General features: G+C 37.0%; 1 protein-coding gene across 3 annotated transcripts in view; it reads left to right on the top strand.

The window, feature by feature from the left end:
- The window catches only part of LOC126299350 (Bardet-Biedl syndrome 5 protein homolog), an 80,697-nt gene that overhangs the window by 16,612 nt on the left and 45,717 nt on the right, over window positions 1–18,368 (top strand). For all 3 annotated transcript variants that reach the window (XM_049991203.1, XM_049991204.1, XM_049991205.1), the window contains exons 2-3: window positions 4,947–5,095; window positions 15,281–15,330. In XM_049991203.1, the coding sequence (XP_049847160.1) occupies window positions 4,947–5,095; window positions 15,281–15,330 (199 nt within the window). The remainder of the gene's footprint in view (window positions 1–4,946; window positions 5,096–15,280; window positions 15,331–18,368) is intronic.

An 18,368-nucleotide genomic window follows, 5' to 3' on the forward strand; every position in this document is an offset into this window, starting at 1 on the left:
GTAGCATAATTAATACTTCTTACAGCTGTGTAAATTTAATACTAACTTGTCAATTGTACATAAATTACACAATAGGTGATTTGTGCTTCACATGCTGAATAATGGTAAAGACTAGATTATAATTAAAATAAATAGTTAATAGAGGTAATTAGTTAGTGTATTACACGGGCCATCTTAATGGTGCTTTGTCATGATTTCATATAAAAGATCAAAATATTTATCACAGAGGTTGAAAATACTACTTCAGTTGTAAGGTTCTTTTTATTTAAAACATGACTGGTTTCAGGCTCTTATATGGCCATCATCAGATGTTTTAATAGCACAAAGTTATAACACCTGCTGATGGGCATATAAGAGCCTGAAACTGGTTGTGTTAAAAAAAAAAAAAATAACTTTACAACTGAAGTGGTATTTTCAACCTCTGTTATAATGCTCAGTTGTGGATTGTTTGTGAAATAATTGTATTTTGAAATTTAAATCACTGTAGGAAACAAAATTCACATAAACTAGTTTCCATTGTTATGGGATATAGTTGCTATTGAAAATATTTGTTATACCATACTTAGGCAAATGATAAATTTGTAATCATAGCTGAACAACAGTTTGCGGGTACAACTGGAAAATTGGACTGTTTTTTGTCTTTTTTTCTGTTTTGGCTTTTTAAGTTATAGCTTTTCTGCTAATTTCCCAATTGTAACATTTGTAAATGTAAAGGGAAGATGAAAGGGTTCTTAATGAATAAAATCAGCCACATATCATTTATAATAGTTTGTTGTTAATGTAGGATGCACAAGCATTGCACCACAAATGCAGCTCTGTGGTTTCCCCACCACCCTTGTCTCACATTGCAATATATTCTTATTCATGTTATCTGTCTGGAATAGTAGGCTGCTGAAGATGGTAATGATCAAATATTTTTGTATGTAGATAATTTACTCCTTTCAGTTACATATGAAGCTAAAATATTGTTGTAATCAAGCTTTTGTTTTTGTTAAAGGTATTAAGTATGAATGATGATGTTTTTTAGATTGTGGCTATTTGTTAATGTCACAGCTAGTAATTTTCAGCACTGCATGCTAAATATTTTTACTGCTAGAATAACTGTAAAATGACTTGTTATGTAAAGCAAACTTAAAACTAGGGTCATTTCTGTTCAGGTTACTTACAAATAGCTGAAGGAAAGTGAAATACTGAGAGTTTAAATTCAGTCTATGTAATATTAGCATGTAATGCAAATTTCAAGAAGAGCCTCATAGTAATGAGAGTATAAAAATATGAATATCTGCAAAGTGAAAGGTAAATGAATTGTTGGTGATTGATCATCCATGCAAATGCTATGTATGATAAGGTTACAATTCAGTAAAAATATTTATTCACACATCACTCTACTATGATATCAGACATGTTGTTTATGTATTCACACACTACGTTACTATGATATCAGATATGTCAGATTAATACAACAATGAAACACAACTGTGTCAACAAATGTGTAAGCATATAGTACTTACAAGTCTAGTTGAATATTGTGGTCATATTTTGTGTACTTGATCTCCAAGAAATAATACCAAAGCCAAGGTCTCAGTGAACATTAAACTAATGTGTAGCTACAAGGCTCTTGCTGTTAAACACAGATGACATAACACTAAGGGAATTACATGCTGATGACATTTTCTTTGCTAAAATTTTTGTGTACTAATTACACTTCAGCTGATAGTCAATATTCGTCCCTAAAAATTTTGTCTTTGTTAGACAGGCTATGGATTTATCATCTGCATTTAATGTGACAGTTATTTTTTCCCTCCTCAAAGTAAAATTCATACTCTTTGTTTTATTTGTGTTCAACATTAGTTTATTGCTGATTGACAAATTGTAAACATCCCTAAGGATTTCATATTTTTCCATTTGCTTTCTCTACCATGAACTCTAGTTTTTTTTTATCTGTAATGAAAATGCTACTGTCATCTTTAAAGAGAATTTTCCCCCTATACGTACCACTGACTGGAAAGTCATTAATGCATATCAAGAACAGTGGTAGTCCTAAGATGCTATCTCGAGAAAATCCTCTATTAAGAGAACGGGTCTAGCAAAGAGGTTAGAGTTATGTTCCCACATAAAGTTTATTATGGTGCTGATAATGGTGAGAGCATATTACATGTAGACAGTGACAGGGGGGAGGGTATAAATCAGCAGAATAGAATAAAAATTGAGACTGAGATTTCAGAAGAAGCATTATGTATGTATACCTAACTAAAGAAACATGAGGAGCAGAGGGGTATAACAAAGTGATTAAGTGAGACAACAAAGCCTGATTGTCTGTGGGGGTGGGAGATAGGGTTTTGGAACACGACTGGTGGTGGCAGGTGTAAGGACATATACCAGAAACGATTAAGGCCAAGTGAGTTAGAGGGCTGAAGAGTATGTTGGAGAAGTCAGTTCCCACTTGCTCAATCCACAATTCACTGGAACTGGTCAGGAAGGGGGGGGGGGGGGCACTAGTTGTGAAGCAGGCATTAACATCAAGTGTACACTCACGGCATTCCTTGCCTCTTTGTGGTCAGTCTTCCCATTGATCAGAGTTTTGTTGTGACCCTTCAGATGGACGGACAATTTGTTGGCAGGACTCTACAATCCTTTGCCAGCTCCTCATTGGCCATACTTGGCTGACTCATGGTCATCTTCTCCATAACAAGGACTTACCCCACTGTCATTGTTGCACCCATTTGATGGTGGTCCACATTTTGCCAGACTGTCCCAACCTAGCCACCCTGCAGCAGTCTCTTAATCTCTCTGACTGACTACTGCTGATGTTAGGAGACAATGCCCCAGTGGCTGACTTAGTTTTATGATTCATTCATGAAGCAGGCTTTTAGGTTGGTGGTCCAGCCTGGTCCTCATCCTATCTGCACTTTTTCTCTTCTTCCCACCCTGCTTCCTCTCATGTGGTCTTTTGTCTCTCTCTGTTTCTCTTGCCCAGTCCGTGTTGCTACACTTTCCAAGGCAACCCCGGAGTAGAGTACCTCTGGTAAGTAATGGTGGCTGGGGGATTTATGTCTCCTCATTGCACTCTGCTTTCAGGGGCTTCCAGCTACTCTCTAGCTGGGACACCTTGATTGCCTTTCTTTCTCTGTCTCCTTTTCTTCTTTTTGTCCCTTACCTCAGCTTCGCTGAGATTAGTAGACCTTGGGGTTTTCTCCCCTGAGATTTGCACTGTGGGCTGTCTCTGATCTACAGTCGTATATACCTGTCTGTTCAAGGACAAAGGGACTGATGATCTAGTAGTTTGGTCCCTTTAAGCATTCAGCCAACCAACCAACAGTTTGTTGGTGGTCATGCCACATGCCACCAGACTTTATATATGGACATAGATGCTTTCATAGGTGGCCTCAGATGAGCTCTTCAAGTTTTGGTCAGTACGGCTATGCTCCTTCAAAGCTAGTTAGTATGTGTGTTTGGAATATGATGGGGATATAGTGGAGGATCCTGTTTGTGGATCAGTATTGGGAGATAGGGTTTGTCTGGAAAGATCTTAGCAAGATGTTTAGCATATTGGAGGAGGTGTTGCTCATCATCTACAGGTGGAATGCCTGTACAGCAGAGGTGGCAGTCGACAAGGAAGGTAGATTGCTGAGCTGAATAGAACCAGGTGAAACAGATAGGAGAAAAGGAACTGTCAATTAACCTGAACCAGCCAAAAGTTTTGGATTGTGAGTGTTTATGCTTGATTTCTGAAGGTGATACATGTACTGTTCTACACATTTCAAAGCTGTGCTTTGATGTGTTTTTGTTTTTATATCTTCCATAAAAGGTTAATTGTTTGTAGTTGAGGTTATAGTTTGTCATATGTATGTGAAATTGAGGTGGTAATTTTGAATTGGCATTATGTGTAGAAATGTGGTGGTCAATGGCAGCAAGGCCATGAGCAGAGGGGATGTAGGTTTATAGGGATGTGGTATCAGTAGTGACATATAAGGAGCCTGATCATAATGTGGTACAAACTATGGAGATGCTGGAAGTTTACATCTGTGATGTATTAAGTTAGACTGTAGGTGGTGATATGAGCATGCCAGTTGGCTATTGCAGAAATTCTTTTGCTGAGAGTGTGGTCATTCTAAGCATTTTTAATGTGATGTTTGGGCAGGTCATGTTTGTGTATAACTGGAAAAATTCTTATTTTTGAGTTTACTGACAGCTCTGCACATACACTATATGGCAAGTGTAGAGTGTATTTATTTCATTCTTTGCGTGCCAGGAAGAATATTTTACTGTTATGTAAAGTTCCCATTGTAACATGTCTTATTTTTACATTTTGCCATACACTGAAACTGAGTGAGTCATAAATACTCATATTGTAAGATAAAGGTAGGATCTCAGTCAATTTAGGTGCATTTAGATGAAGGCAAATGAATTTGCAGTTTGGTTGTCATTGAAACTTTTACATTCTATGTATCTACCCTCCATATCTTTATTATCTCTGCAACATATGTTTTCTCCATGAACAGGAAACTAAAATGGTTTTTATGTTGTTGACATTTATGTGCATTTCATGGCCTATCAGTTTCCTACACCACAAATATCTACATTACAATACCATCAACAACTAATGTACTTTGCTTTTGTTAGAAGACATTGAAATAGTGTTTGAATATTCTTCATTGTTAATCAAACTTTTTTTGTAACTTAGTTAGTATATGAATTGCCCAGTTCTAGACATATGTATCAAACCAAAACATGCTCTCTGTAGCCCAGAGACTAATTTCAAACTATTGAAAAAATATTATTGCTTAGAACTATGTAGCATCAAATAGCTAAAAAATTCTGTAGAGAAGTTAGCACAACAAATTGTGTCACTAGCTCTGAGAATTGTTAAGTCTATCATTTGAACAAATAACTGGTACTGTGTTGAGTGTTATGGTTATATAAATATTTTTCTATTTTATTTTCAGCAAGTTGAAGATGCGACCAGGAGAGAAAGTGTTAGACAAGCTAGATTCTATTGAGGACACAAAAGGAAATGATGGTGATATTGGTCGTTTAATAGTGACAAACTTAAGGATAATATGGCACTCACTTTCAACACCACATTTTAACCTATGTAAGTGTATTACTTTGAAAAAGTTTCATGTATATTTGTGGGTTATAAGTAACAGACATGTTGGATTGATTCATGAGTGCATGTGTATATGGTATATCTGTCATAAATCTAAGGTTGGTGTATGTTACTATCTACACCATGATTTAACCTTGCTTATTTTTGGTATTATCACTGTCATCATCATTCTTAATTAACTTCTGAATGAACTTGAAATAGTGGAAATACCAACCTGTCTCTGAAGGTGCAGGTTTTGGTTGATGTTCAGACATGAAATTAAATAATTTTTCTATGAGATGGGAATAATTATTTCAGTTCTATTTACATATTACATTTCTGCAAAATTCACTGATTATTATCAAAATGACACACACCTGTGTTCAAGTAAAGTAATCCACTATGTAAATCTCTTAGTGTGCTGCTGTAAAACTGCTTCTGATTTTCCTTATTCTAGTCAGAGAGTCAGTGTTCTCAATCTTTCCATCTCCTTTTCCTCCTATATTTTTCTAACACTGTGTTCTTTCCCACTGTTTCCCTTTTCTTTTCTTAAATTTATTACATTTAAACTTTTTTTCTCTTTTATCCACATGTTAAATGCTTTTTCTCTTTTTTTCATTCATTTGTTTCTCCTCTTGACTCTGTATGTTCTTTTAATCTATTTGGAAGAAAGGAGGAAGCAAAATCAGAGTCTTGACATCTATTTGGTGAATAGGTCTTCAGAGATGGTTCACAAGCTTGGATTGCTCGGAGTTCGCATTAGGAGTGATTTAAAATGGAATGATCATATAAAGTTGATTGTCAGTGAAGCAGATGCCAGACTGAGATTCATTGGAAGAATCCTAAGGAAATGCAATCTGAAAACAAAGGAAGTAGGTTACAGTATGCTTGTTCGCCCACTGCTTGAATACTGCTCAGCAGTGTGGGATCCGCACCAGATAGGGTTCATAGAAGAGATAGAGAAGATCCAACAGAGAGCAGCGCGCTTTGTTACAGGATCATTTAGTAATCGCAAAAGCATTACGGAGATGATAGATAAACTCCAGTGGAAGACTCTGCAGGAGAGACACTCAGTAGCTCGGTATGAGCTTTTGTTAAAGTTTCGAGAACATACCTTCACCGAAGAGTCAAGCAGTATATTGCTCCCTCCTATGTATATCTCGCAAAGAGACCATGAGGATAAAATCAGAGAGATTAGAGCCCACACAGAAGCATACCAACAATCCTTCTTTCCACGAACAATACGAGACTGGAATAGAAGGGAGAACTGATAGAGGTACTCAGGGTACCCTCCGCCACACACCGTCAGGTGGCTTGCGGAGTATGGATGTAGATGTAGATTGCACAATAATGGAGATGTAAATCAGTAATGTTAGTAATGTTCTTTCAAATGAACCATATCAGCAGCCCATGCCAGTGATTTAAGGAAATCATGGAAAACATAAATGGGTATGAATTCTTCATGGATTAAAGTCCAGTGTTGTAAGCATTGTGTCCATTCACACTGTCCCTTCCATTTGGCATTCTTTGGTTCTCTACTCACACGTCTCACTTCCTTCTCTCTCAGTGAATATCAACCCTCACTGTTGTTCCCATACATTGTGAATACCTTGTCTGTAGCAGTCTTGTCACTGTTTTCCTGTTATGCACTAGACATTTTGAGAAGTGTAAGTTGCATACCTTGATAACTTTGGCTGATATTCAGCATTTTGTAATTTCATCTCTCTCCTCATGAATCATGAATGTGGCTGAGGTAGGGTGGTTGGCATGCCTCAAAAAAACAGATAGTAATATCATATGGGCAACCACATTGAAGGAATACCTGCTGAACGGCTAAACTAACTCAATGTTTCTTGAAACTGGGCAGCAGTCTTTTTACAACCTGCACAACAACAGTCTAGATGACTGGCTTATCAGCACTTTTATAATGATGATGGCATCCTTTTGGATAAGGTATTCAAAATGTAAAATAATATGGTCACCTTTTAAGACTTTACTAAGTGCCACTGCATGGTGTAGTGGTGATGTGATATTACTACAGTAGAAATCCACTAATCTGATACCATCGGGACTTTGAAAATAGTGGATTACCAAGTGTCATCTACAAATAGAAGTGTATGGAGTGTAGGGCATAAGGTAAACAATAGGCGACCAACCTTGTTTATTGTACATTCTCCGCATTCATTAAAGTGATAAAAATGTATAATACTGCATAAAGCAACATTTTAGGAACAAATGAAAACACTTTATTATATAATCTGCAATGTAATTTTATGAGTTTACATTAAGTTCAGGACTGAACAGTATTATGCTGTAGTAGTGTACTGTGTGTGTTTTATACTACAGTATATACATTATTTGCATATTTTATTCACTTTAAATACATTCTATTGCCTGTTTGTTTTTTTGTGTCTGATTTTTTGTTCAAAAAGATGGTTATATATAGTACAAAAATTTACAAGTTCCATAGTGTTGTGTCATTTGCTGCTTTCAGAAAATCTTATAAACATATCAATAGTGGCAGTTGCTTCATTCCAAGTAGATGGAAATGTTGAGTTTGTTGTGTCAGCCCCTTCTTCTTCTTCATCATCAGATTCGATATCTGGTGGTTGAAGTTCTTCTTGTGGCCGTGTCACACTCTCTACTATCAGTTCGTCTGATATTTCTTCAACTACGAGTTTTTTTTATTATCAGTGCCTATCCAGTACAAAACTTCATATTACAGAAAATTTCTTATTTCAATTTGAGCAACTCTTAATAGTTTAACAACAGCATCATTTTTTATTGGAATAGAGGAATCAGTTTTTTCTTAGTTTTTCTTAGTTTTTGGCATGACTTACAAAGAGTAGCAGGATTGTTGTGAACGCCAAAGCTGTTTCATAAATAACATCTTTAATTTTTTTTAACCCAGCACTGAACAGTCTAAATTGATAAGCTCTTGAAGAAAAGAAGCTCTGTGAAATCATTGGAAATTTTGAATTACTCACTGATTCATTGGCTAAATCAGGGAAGCAACATTTCCTGGAATGTAAATGGTGAATATATTCCCTGGGACCAATTCAGATTCTGGAGGGTGGGCTGTACAGTTATGTAGCAACATTACAACCCTGTTCTTTTCAGACAAACCAAGTTTTCTTGAAACTGTCTGTCTCAGAATGTACAAAATTATGGAAAAACCACACCTTAAATAATTCTGAAGTCATCCATGCACTGGAATGAGCTCCATAAATTACAGGAAAATTTAAGATGCTTTTTTTGTGCTTGCTAGTAACATAAGGAATCAACATGTGGTCACCTGAAGCATTTGAACACAACTGCCAAATGTCCTTGTTTTTATTTTTTATTTTTTTTTAATTTGTAGTGCATTTTTCGTCTTTACTTGGCAATGTTGACTAAGCAAACAATGCCAAAGTAGGCCTGTTTTATCAGCATTGTAGATTTGACTAGAAGTTAAGACATGGTGTTTAACGAAATTGCAAAAAGTTTTTTTGTATTCTTCAGCACAATTTTGATCTGCTGATTGTAACTACCCACTTATATCACACTTCTGAATTCCATGAGGAGTTTTGAATCAGTGTAGCCAACAATAAGAAAATGCACGTTCAGTTTCTGATAACCCCAGATCATCATGGAACTGTGTACAGGTTTTCCTTCAGATGTTCTGACACAGAACCACTTGAACAAAATTTCATCCAACTAATCTACTGTGTGCTTTTTAAAAGTTTTGTATGATTCAGTGTCTTTTACTGCAGCTGTCTCTGAGGCTATCTTTTGAAGTTGACCTTTATTTTTTTAATATCATAGACTGTTGAAGAATAAACTTTTTATTCTTTCATAACCTTATTTCTATTCTTACCTTTCTCAGTCTAATTAATGACGTGAAGCTTTTGTTGTAACATAAGCATGACATGTTTACATTTCACTTCCACTTTGTTTTGAGAGGTTTACTACAATAGTATGCAGCACTACTGAAATTGTAATACAGAATAGCACTAATCCTGATTTCACTTTAAACCACCACTTTTTAATCACTGTAGACAATTGATCCATGACAAAAGCTGCCATACAGTGGAATGAAACAATTGTTGGCACTAAACAACTTGATATTGTTGACCACTGTCGAGTGCAGCCGCATTCTGCTGAATGCATCCAAAATATTCAGTGTGCATAAAGCAATGACAAATTATTGAAGATGCCTGATGGTCAGATGCCATATTAATAGACTTTTACTATATTGTTTTAAAATTTGTCATTTGGTATTGTTATAACAATGGCAGCTCAGAAATTATCCAAGGAATTTGTTTACAGTGTATTTAAAGAAATAGTGATGTGAAAAAGTAAAAATTTCACACAAAAGTTTTCACTTTGGGTGGACAATATATCACTTTCAGATAAAACTGTTTACAATTGTTTTGCAGACTTTCATCATTGTCATGCTTCCATCAGCAAAGAATTCCCTGAAGGTCAGCCAAAATTGGCTATACAATTTTTCATGAACATTTAGCTGTGAAAAAGATCAGTTCTCGCTGGATTCAGCACAATTTGACTGAATCTCGAAATAGGCATGTGTCAGCTGGTATAATTAAATGCTCAAAAAATTTGCACAAGCAAATTCAAAATGCATATGCAATATTGTAACAGGAGGCAGGACTTAGACATATGTTAGTACAAGCTGGAAACTAAGCAGTAGTGAACTGAAACCAACAATAATAGTTCATTCATGAGTTATTTTGAAAAATTGTGAGTCGTTTCTTTGTTTATACAGTAGATGTTATGAGCTGTCACAAAGCTTTCTTGAAACTGTCTGTCTCAGAATGTACAAAATTATGGAAAAACCAGTCCTTAAACAATTCTGAAGTCATCCATGCACTGGAATGAGCTTCAAAATTCAGGAAAATTTAAGATGCTTTTTTGTGCTTTCTAGTAACATAAGGAATCAACACGTGGTCACCCGAAGCATTTGAACACACTAAAACTGTCAACTGTCCTTTTTTTTTAATTTGTATATTTTATATAAAAAAATTGTATTACCATCTCATCAATTGAATTCACTAGATTTATTGCATAACAAATTTATTTTGTACCCTTACTTCAAGCAAAATATGTGCAGACAGCAATTTTTCACCTCAAGAAGCTTGTGAAACCTTCCAAAACAACATTTTTGAGGTACCAATATCAGAGTGGAGAAAATTATTCCAAGATTGATTTAATGCTTGCAAAAGTCTACACATTTTAACAGCAAATATTTTGAGAAACAATAAAATTTTTTGAGCCAGAGGAATGTCTTCTTCTATTGTTTTTATAAAAACTTAAAAGGCATCCATGGACATTCTGCAATCGGATCTCTTTGGAGAGACTACTCAAAAGGATATTGTCTTCAAAAATAACAAATCTGGGGTTCTATGGGTTGAATCATTCAGTATTAGATCTCTTAATTGTGTTGGTAGGTTAGAGAATTTGAAAAGCAAAAAAGATATTTTGTGTGAGATATAATGGGAATCAGGGAAGTGAGGTGCAGAATGAGTAGGACGTCTGATCAGGAGAGTAGAGAGCTATCAACATCAAATGAAATAGAGGTAATTCATGAGTAGGTCTAATAATAAACAAGAAAATATGAATGTAGGTAAATTACTATGAACAGAACAGTGAACAGATTATCATCACAAATACTGAAAACAAGGCACAACCTACTACATTATTATGAGTACAAGTATACATGCCTACTAGCTTTTTAGATAAGGAATAGGTTGAAAAAATGTGCTGTGAGATAAAAGAAATTATTCACTAGATTAAAAATCGAGCGAGGTTGGGCAGGGATTTAGCACACTGGACTTGCATTTGGGAGGGCAGCGGTTCAGTCCCACATCCGGCCATCCTGATTTAGGTTTTCTGTGATTTTCCTAAAGTTGCTCCAGGCGAATGCCAGGATGGTTCCTTTGAAAGGGCACAGCCGACTTCCTTCCCCATCCTTCCCTAATCCGATGAGACCGACGATCTTGCTGTTTGGTCTCTTCCACCAAATCAACCCAACCCAACCCAGCCAAACTCACTACATTAAAAGAGATGGAGATTTAATTATGATGGGGAACTGGATATCAATAGAAGAAAAAGAAAGGTAAGAAAAATAGTAGAACATGCACTGGGGTAAGAAATGAGCTACCTGGAAGAATTTCACACAGAGCACAATTTAATCATTGCAAACACATGGTTCAAGAATCATGAAAGAGGGCTGTATGTGTGGAAGGGAAATGGAGACAAGGAATGGTTTCAGATAGATTATGTAATGGTAAGAGAGAGATTTATAAACCAGTTCTAAACTGGAAAACATTTACAAGAGTAGTCGGTGACACTGACCATAGTTTAGTAAGTATGAAATACAGATTTCCATACAGATTATGTGTTCTGAACAATACTTCAATATTTTTTTCATTGTAATGGCCTTGTTAAATACTATTATTGTTGCCTTAGGATGTTGCTCTTGGGTGACTATCTGCACAGTTGTTGGCATACTGGTAATCATTTGTGCCTGAGTAAATGGTTCTTGGAGTCACGTACATCTAACCTCAACTCTTCTGCCACTTTTCTAGCCTCATGTAATGTGCTGGTACTTCTCATGGCATTAAGCTGTCCTGTTTTCCTCTATTAGTGGAAAATGGGTACATATTAGACAGTCTGGCCAGTCCCATCTGTAATTCCATGCTATACTACCATACATCAACACAAAGTGCTTCTACAATGTATCTCAGGAAAATAATTCATTTTATCTGGCAAAAACTTGTTTCAGTGCATTCTCCAGTTTTCCACTTCTGTTGGCAGATTGTCCACTTTGAGGTTTATTATATCTATGAAAATAGGTAGAGAAAAAATAATATACTCTGCTTTTGAGTACATTTTCATAAATCTGCCACCAATTTGTTCAGATCTGTGTTCTGCTTCCTTCCTGCACAAACTGAATCATACTGTTTTTGTTGTAGATTGAAATCCTGCATTGACAAATCATCTTTTACCCTTGTAAGCAGTGTAGTATCCTCCTCAGGTTGTGTGCTCTCACATTCCACACACAGCTGCCCAGTTTCTGTCATCAAATCCTGCTCACCTGTATAATATGTCACTCATACTTCTGCATGTAAGCTTGTCTCTCTATTATACTAAATAGTTCTGAAATTTTGCCAAATGCAACTTTTCCTGCTTTTTCATATGTGCATAAAGCTCTACTTCAGTCTGTGTAACATGCTCTTTTCTGTGGCACTTACTGCTAACTTTTTGCCTGAAATTCCTTGCCCTTTCAGCACCCCTGCTCTTCCTCTTCCTCCTGCTCCTCAATGGTGATTTATATTTTATTATTATTACTATTACTGTTATTAAATGTACAGCACATAATAGTGTCATTAGAATCCTCATTACTTTCTAGTGTGATGAGACACTTACCTATAATCTGTTTGTAAAATCTGCCTTGTTAGAAGAGTTTGATATGTGTAACATTCATCTCAGTTCTTTGAGCACTTTTTACCCGTTAATTTGCATGTCCCACGCACGCTGCTGCTTGTCTGCTTTTATTGTTGTCATTTGGAATGCGCCCTTCCCCACAGTGTCTGCAAATTACTTATTGTTTTGCCAGATCATCAAGGTCTCTGCATTCCACACACTGCCTCATTACTTGTTAGTCTTTCACTAAAACTGAATGAAATCCGAGATATACTTTAAAGCTATTTTCGACACTTTCTTCTTCAGTTCGTCTCCAAGGTTCTGCATGTACAAGGGTTGGAACTTTAATAGTGGCAACTATTTATTTACAGCTCGTACAAAATAGATACATGTTTCAAAGTTTTACTGACCTTCAAAGTAGTCACCAGCATTGTGTATAACCAGTTGCCAGTGATGTGGAAGTAATAGGATACTCTTAGCAGTGCCAATTGTGTTGACAGTTCACGTGGCGTGGTCTATTGCGCGATAAATTTGTAGCAGTTCTTAAGCAAATGCCATGAAGTGTTTCATTCAGTTTAGAAATCGAGTTGAACTCACGAGGGCTTAAGTCAGAGGAGTGCAGTAGGTGGTATAGCACTTAGCAGCCCTATCAGTCAAACAAATCAGTAACAGCTTGCTCTGTATGTACTTGAGCATTGTCCTGCAGAATGATGGTCAGGTCCATCAGAAAGTGTCATCACTTCTTTCTCTATGCTGTTCATTTTTGCAACACAGCCTACAACCTGCTTAGAGACAATTGAATTACTGGGACCACAATTAATGCTGACAGGTGCTGTGAGGCTCTGAAAAAACTCAAATGGGCAATTCAGAACTGGTGAAGAGGAATGTTGAGCAAGAGTGTGCACATTCTCCATGACAATGCTCACCCACACATCGCTCAACAAACCATTGCTCTGCTGCAACAGTTTCAGTGGAACATAATCACCCACCCACCCTATAGTCCTGACTATCACCTGTTCCCTAGGTTAAAAGAACATTTGGCTGGAAAGCGATTCAGCTTCGATGATGAGGTGAAAGAAGAGGTTCGTAACTTTCTGAACAGCATGGCGGCAAGCTGGTATGACATGGGCATACATAAGCTGCCACAGCGTCTACAACAATGCACCAACAGAAATGGTGATTATGTTGAAAAATAGCTAAATGCTCAAGCTGCAAACTGATGTAAACCATTGTAGAAGTAAACATGTCTATGTACTTATTAAAAAATAGGAGACCTTACTTTTGGGATTACCCTTGTAGTACATTACTTGACAGGGCAACAAAACTGGCCACATTTTGTGGTGCAATGGCAGTAGTGGAAAATTGGCACAAGATATTGAGAGTTCTGGTCAAAAGAAATCAATACCAAGGCACAATATCAAATAACCAGCAATTTTAATCACACACTAGTGAATAGGCATGTTATTTCCTTAACCTGATTGTCTGACATAAAAATGCAATTTGTTTTGTATCACCTCCCCAAATTGTTCCTCAGTGTAACATTGGCCCCATCCTCTTCAACAACCTTGTACATCACAGCTATGTCCAAATAGCTTTTTGAGGAATGGGGATGTATTAATTGTGTTCCTCTTACACATGATGCAGAACATGGTACCCAAAAATGTGAACCCTTTCCTATTTAGGTTCTGCGAGTGTTTTGCATATGCATCTAGCAGTGAAATGTAATCTTCATGTGATGCCCCTTAAAAACATTAATTTCTGTTACATCAAATCTTTTTCCTGCTGCATAGTTGTTAATGACCTTTGATTCTTTAATAACCATTAACTTAAAGTTAGCATTGTAAATCCAGTTGTAAGTCCAGAGGCAGAGATTCATACACCTCAATAAAGTAACTGCTATGACATATATCTATTATCAATCACTTTAATGCTGAAGGCAAACTGGTTTTTGTGATTAATTTTAGGGACACTGTTGTGTCACAGTTCAAATACTATTGTACCCTAACATTCATGGAAAATACAGCTAACTGATGCTAGTAATTTTAATGTTTGGTATAAGTTATTGTGCAATATAAAAAATATTAATCTCAGCCATCAAAACTTCATCTGCAAATATGATTTTGTATTTTATTGAATGACAGATTTGGAAAATCCTTATCTTAGGCAGTAAGTTTCCCATTCAGTGAGTCACTTTATTTCTTCAAATCTCCAACTTTCTAAAATAATCTTCAGTTTATTTTTGTGATTTTTTCTCCTAATTATGGAATGAGTGACAGTGCTGGATGACAGTCAGACCCTACTGTCCCAAAACAGCTGTACAACTGTTTCATATGTTGCTGAAAGAATGTATGAAAATATCCGCAAATTTGCACTAATGGAAAGTATATTTAGGGCAGGCATGTAGCATTTTGGTTCAGTTAACAATCCAGATAATTACTACCCTACAGGTTCCCAGTCATTAACTGCAGTAAAATATATCTCCCTACTTTAATGAAAGCATAAATTTTGGATGTATCTATCTCCTATTTTGAGCTCTATATCCTAGTGATGAACCATGCCACCTCAGAAGTGGAACAGTGAACAGCTACTTGTTTGTCATTTTGTTCAGTAAATAAGTTAGTAGATAAAGTTTATTGTTAATCTTTCTCACATATTTGTGAGTAGATGTTAGTACTCCTACCATGATGAATACTAATTTTAGTTTTAATTTTAGGACAGTGCACAGTATTTTGCTCCATAGTATTCATGATCTCTCTCTTGTTTCAGCGATAGGTTACAACTGTGTAGTCACAGTCACAACAAGGATGGTGAATTCAGTAAGTACCAGTAGTTATATATTAAATTTCCATATTCATCCATAAATAAAACTATTTAAGAAATTCTAGAGTACAAAGGCTAGAAAATAGAGCCGTATGCAAAAGTGAAGTTAAATTATAACATGACTGGATGGTAATAGGGCATACGAGGACTGACCCTGTATCATTCAGTATTTTTAAAAGAAAAGACCAATAACTTTCTCACTGACTGTTGTCTGCAACTTCCCTCACATTATATTTTGATTCTTAATGGTAACAGGGTCCCCCCCCCCCCCCCCCTCCCAGCACGGACATGTGTAAGGTGTTGTTAACAGAGAGAACACTCTTTGTATAAAGCTTGACCATGTTACCTGAAATAAAAACACATTTATTTTCTTTGTGACTACTAAAGTTCTTCAATTTTAAGTGAGAAAGGTTGCTTTGAAAGGATAACAGTTCATACCATGTACTTCATTTATGTTCATATTAGTAGTTCAAATTAGTCCCATTTTCACATGGAAAGTTTAACTATCATGCTATAACTGTTCACATTATCCTTAATAATTGCTCAAATGGTATTGCCTGCCAACAAATGCTACTGATTAAGAAAGGCGATTTTTCCACTGATTTCATATGTCATATGCTCACCCTCCATGAATAAATTGATTAATCACTCACTGTTATCCTACCATGCCACAGAAAACTTCCAAATTCTTATTTAATCAACCTCAGCAAACTGTTCATATTTTTGGTGCAACTGGAGTGCAACAACCATTCCACACAAAATCTTGACTATGACTATAGTACATGTAGTGCTGGGCCCCTGCGTACTTGGCTACCGTGTTTCTTGGATATACTTAGTGGACCAGGCACAGCCCCTACATCACCCCAAAGCAGCTGTTTATCAACACATTGCTGCATTGATTGCTGCCAAGTTTCCTGTACCTGCCACAGTGCCCAGAGGTGCAGACTGTAATACTACAGGGTGTGCATATCGCGATACACAGCAGTGCAGTCACAGGGGCATACTCATGTGCCTATGTTCTTCTGCACAAGTACCAACATTGCCACTAAGCCCCTTGTTGGCCAGTTTCACCTCTGGCTTCCAGACGCATCACCAGCCATGCAGTGAGACTGCGCTACGGACCCCGACAGCACTGACATTGCACCTTGTGCCATCACTGGGCTCCCAGGCACTGCTTTTTGACCACTGATCCAAATGACTCTGCTTCCATTGCTCATTGCTTCTGCTGATGATCAGTACTTTGTCCTTTTTGACACCAGCTATGTAATCACCACAGAAGATGATTTCCATTGTATTCTTCAATCATCACAGAAGATCATTTGTGTTGTAGTCTTCAGTCATCACAGAGGGGCATTTTTAGTTCTACTGCATGTGTGGACTTCATTCTCAAACTGTTCTAAATTGAGTTTATGTTCAGTAAACATTGTTACTTCAAGTGTGTCAATCTAGCACTGCCTTAGCCCACTACTCAGCAGGACATTTCAGTGACTGCCCATGCCACACGTAAAGGCACATGATGGTAGTGCTTGGACATTGTAGAATGAAACAGCGAGGTAGTACCTCCTGCTGGCAATGTTGTGCTCTGCTCCAGATTTACCAGAGAACCAGTGGTGTGCAAGGGGTACAACTATTTATAGTAGTACCCCTTACAAATCTTTCACAAATGTAAACAGTGGAAATAATGATCCTGATGAATTCATAATAATGGAAGATTCATATGATCAAATAGTGTTAAAACTTAAACATTCCAATTGAGCTGTGCTCTGGGTCCCATGTAACTTTAACAAACAAAATCCTTGTGGTGTGTAAGCATCATAAATTTTCTGTTTCGTCTGTGTCTACAACCTCTCAAGGACACAGTGAAGGTATAGGTTCTGTGATCTGTATGCACCCCTGTAATTCGCTGCCTATAAAACTGCTCAGATCACAACAGCAGAGACCTACCAAATCACAATGAAAAGGAAATAATTACAGAAGTATTTTTATATTGTTGTCAGCTGAGAGAGCCAGAGGGGTAAGTTCAGCTGCCTAATTGCAAAGGTTTTCTTCCTTCATGCACATTGGCACCTTTCCTTTGCAAAGTATCTGCTGATTATCATTAGACTGACAATGTTCCGAGTGCTGCAGTACAGGCTGTATACATTGCAGGACATTGAAACAATGTAAGCATGTTCATTAATCAGTGCATTTATGAAGTATGTTGAAGTAAACAATAGTTTCACTTTCTGCCACCAGGTGAAAAAGATGGTGCTGCAAGTAGTCAGTATGTGGTGTGGGTGCAGGAAAGGGCAGGAATGATCAAACACATGATAATGGTGGTTCAGGCACATTTATTAGGATATGGCCCCAAGTTACAGCATGTGTTCAATATGACCTCAGTAATGTGTTGCATCAATAACATGCCATGGTTGACAGTTGCTCGCAACGTATCTGATGTAATCAGAGTGATATTTCATCGAATGCTATCCTTCAGGTCAAGAAGAGTCCAAATACATCCCTGAGAGACATTATCTTTCAGATATCCCCACAACCAGAAGTCACGCGGATTTTGATCAGGGGTTCTGGAAGACCACAGATCGTGAAACTGTCTAGAGATGACACGGTCATCACCAAAGGTTTCTCAAAGCAAAGCTTTCACTGGTAATTTTTCCCGAGGACATGCAGCTTTACTGTATGATTAAATGATGATGGCATCCTCTTGGGTAAAATATTCCGGAGGTAAAATAGTCCCCCATTCGGATCTCCGGGCGGGGACTACTCAGGAGGATGTCGTTATCAGGAGAAAGAAAACTGGCGTTCTACGGATCGGAGCGTGGAATGTCAGATCCCTTAATCGGGCAGGTAGGTTAGAAAATTTAAAAATGGAAATGGATAGGTTAAAGTTAGATATAGTGGGAATTAGTGAAGTTCGGTGGCAGGAGGAACAAGACTTCTGGTCAGGTGATTACAGGGTTATAAACACAAAATCAAATAGGGGTAATGCAGGAGTAGGTTTAATAATGAATAGGAAAATAGGAATGCGGGTAAGCTACTA

Source organism: Schistocerca gregaria, chromosome X, assembly GCF_023897955.1.
Source record: "Schistocerca gregaria isolate iqSchGreg1 chromosome X, iqSchGreg1.2, whole genome shotgun sequence".
NCBI lineage: Eukaryota > Metazoa > Arthropoda > Insecta > Orthoptera > Acrididae > Schistocerca > Schistocerca gregaria.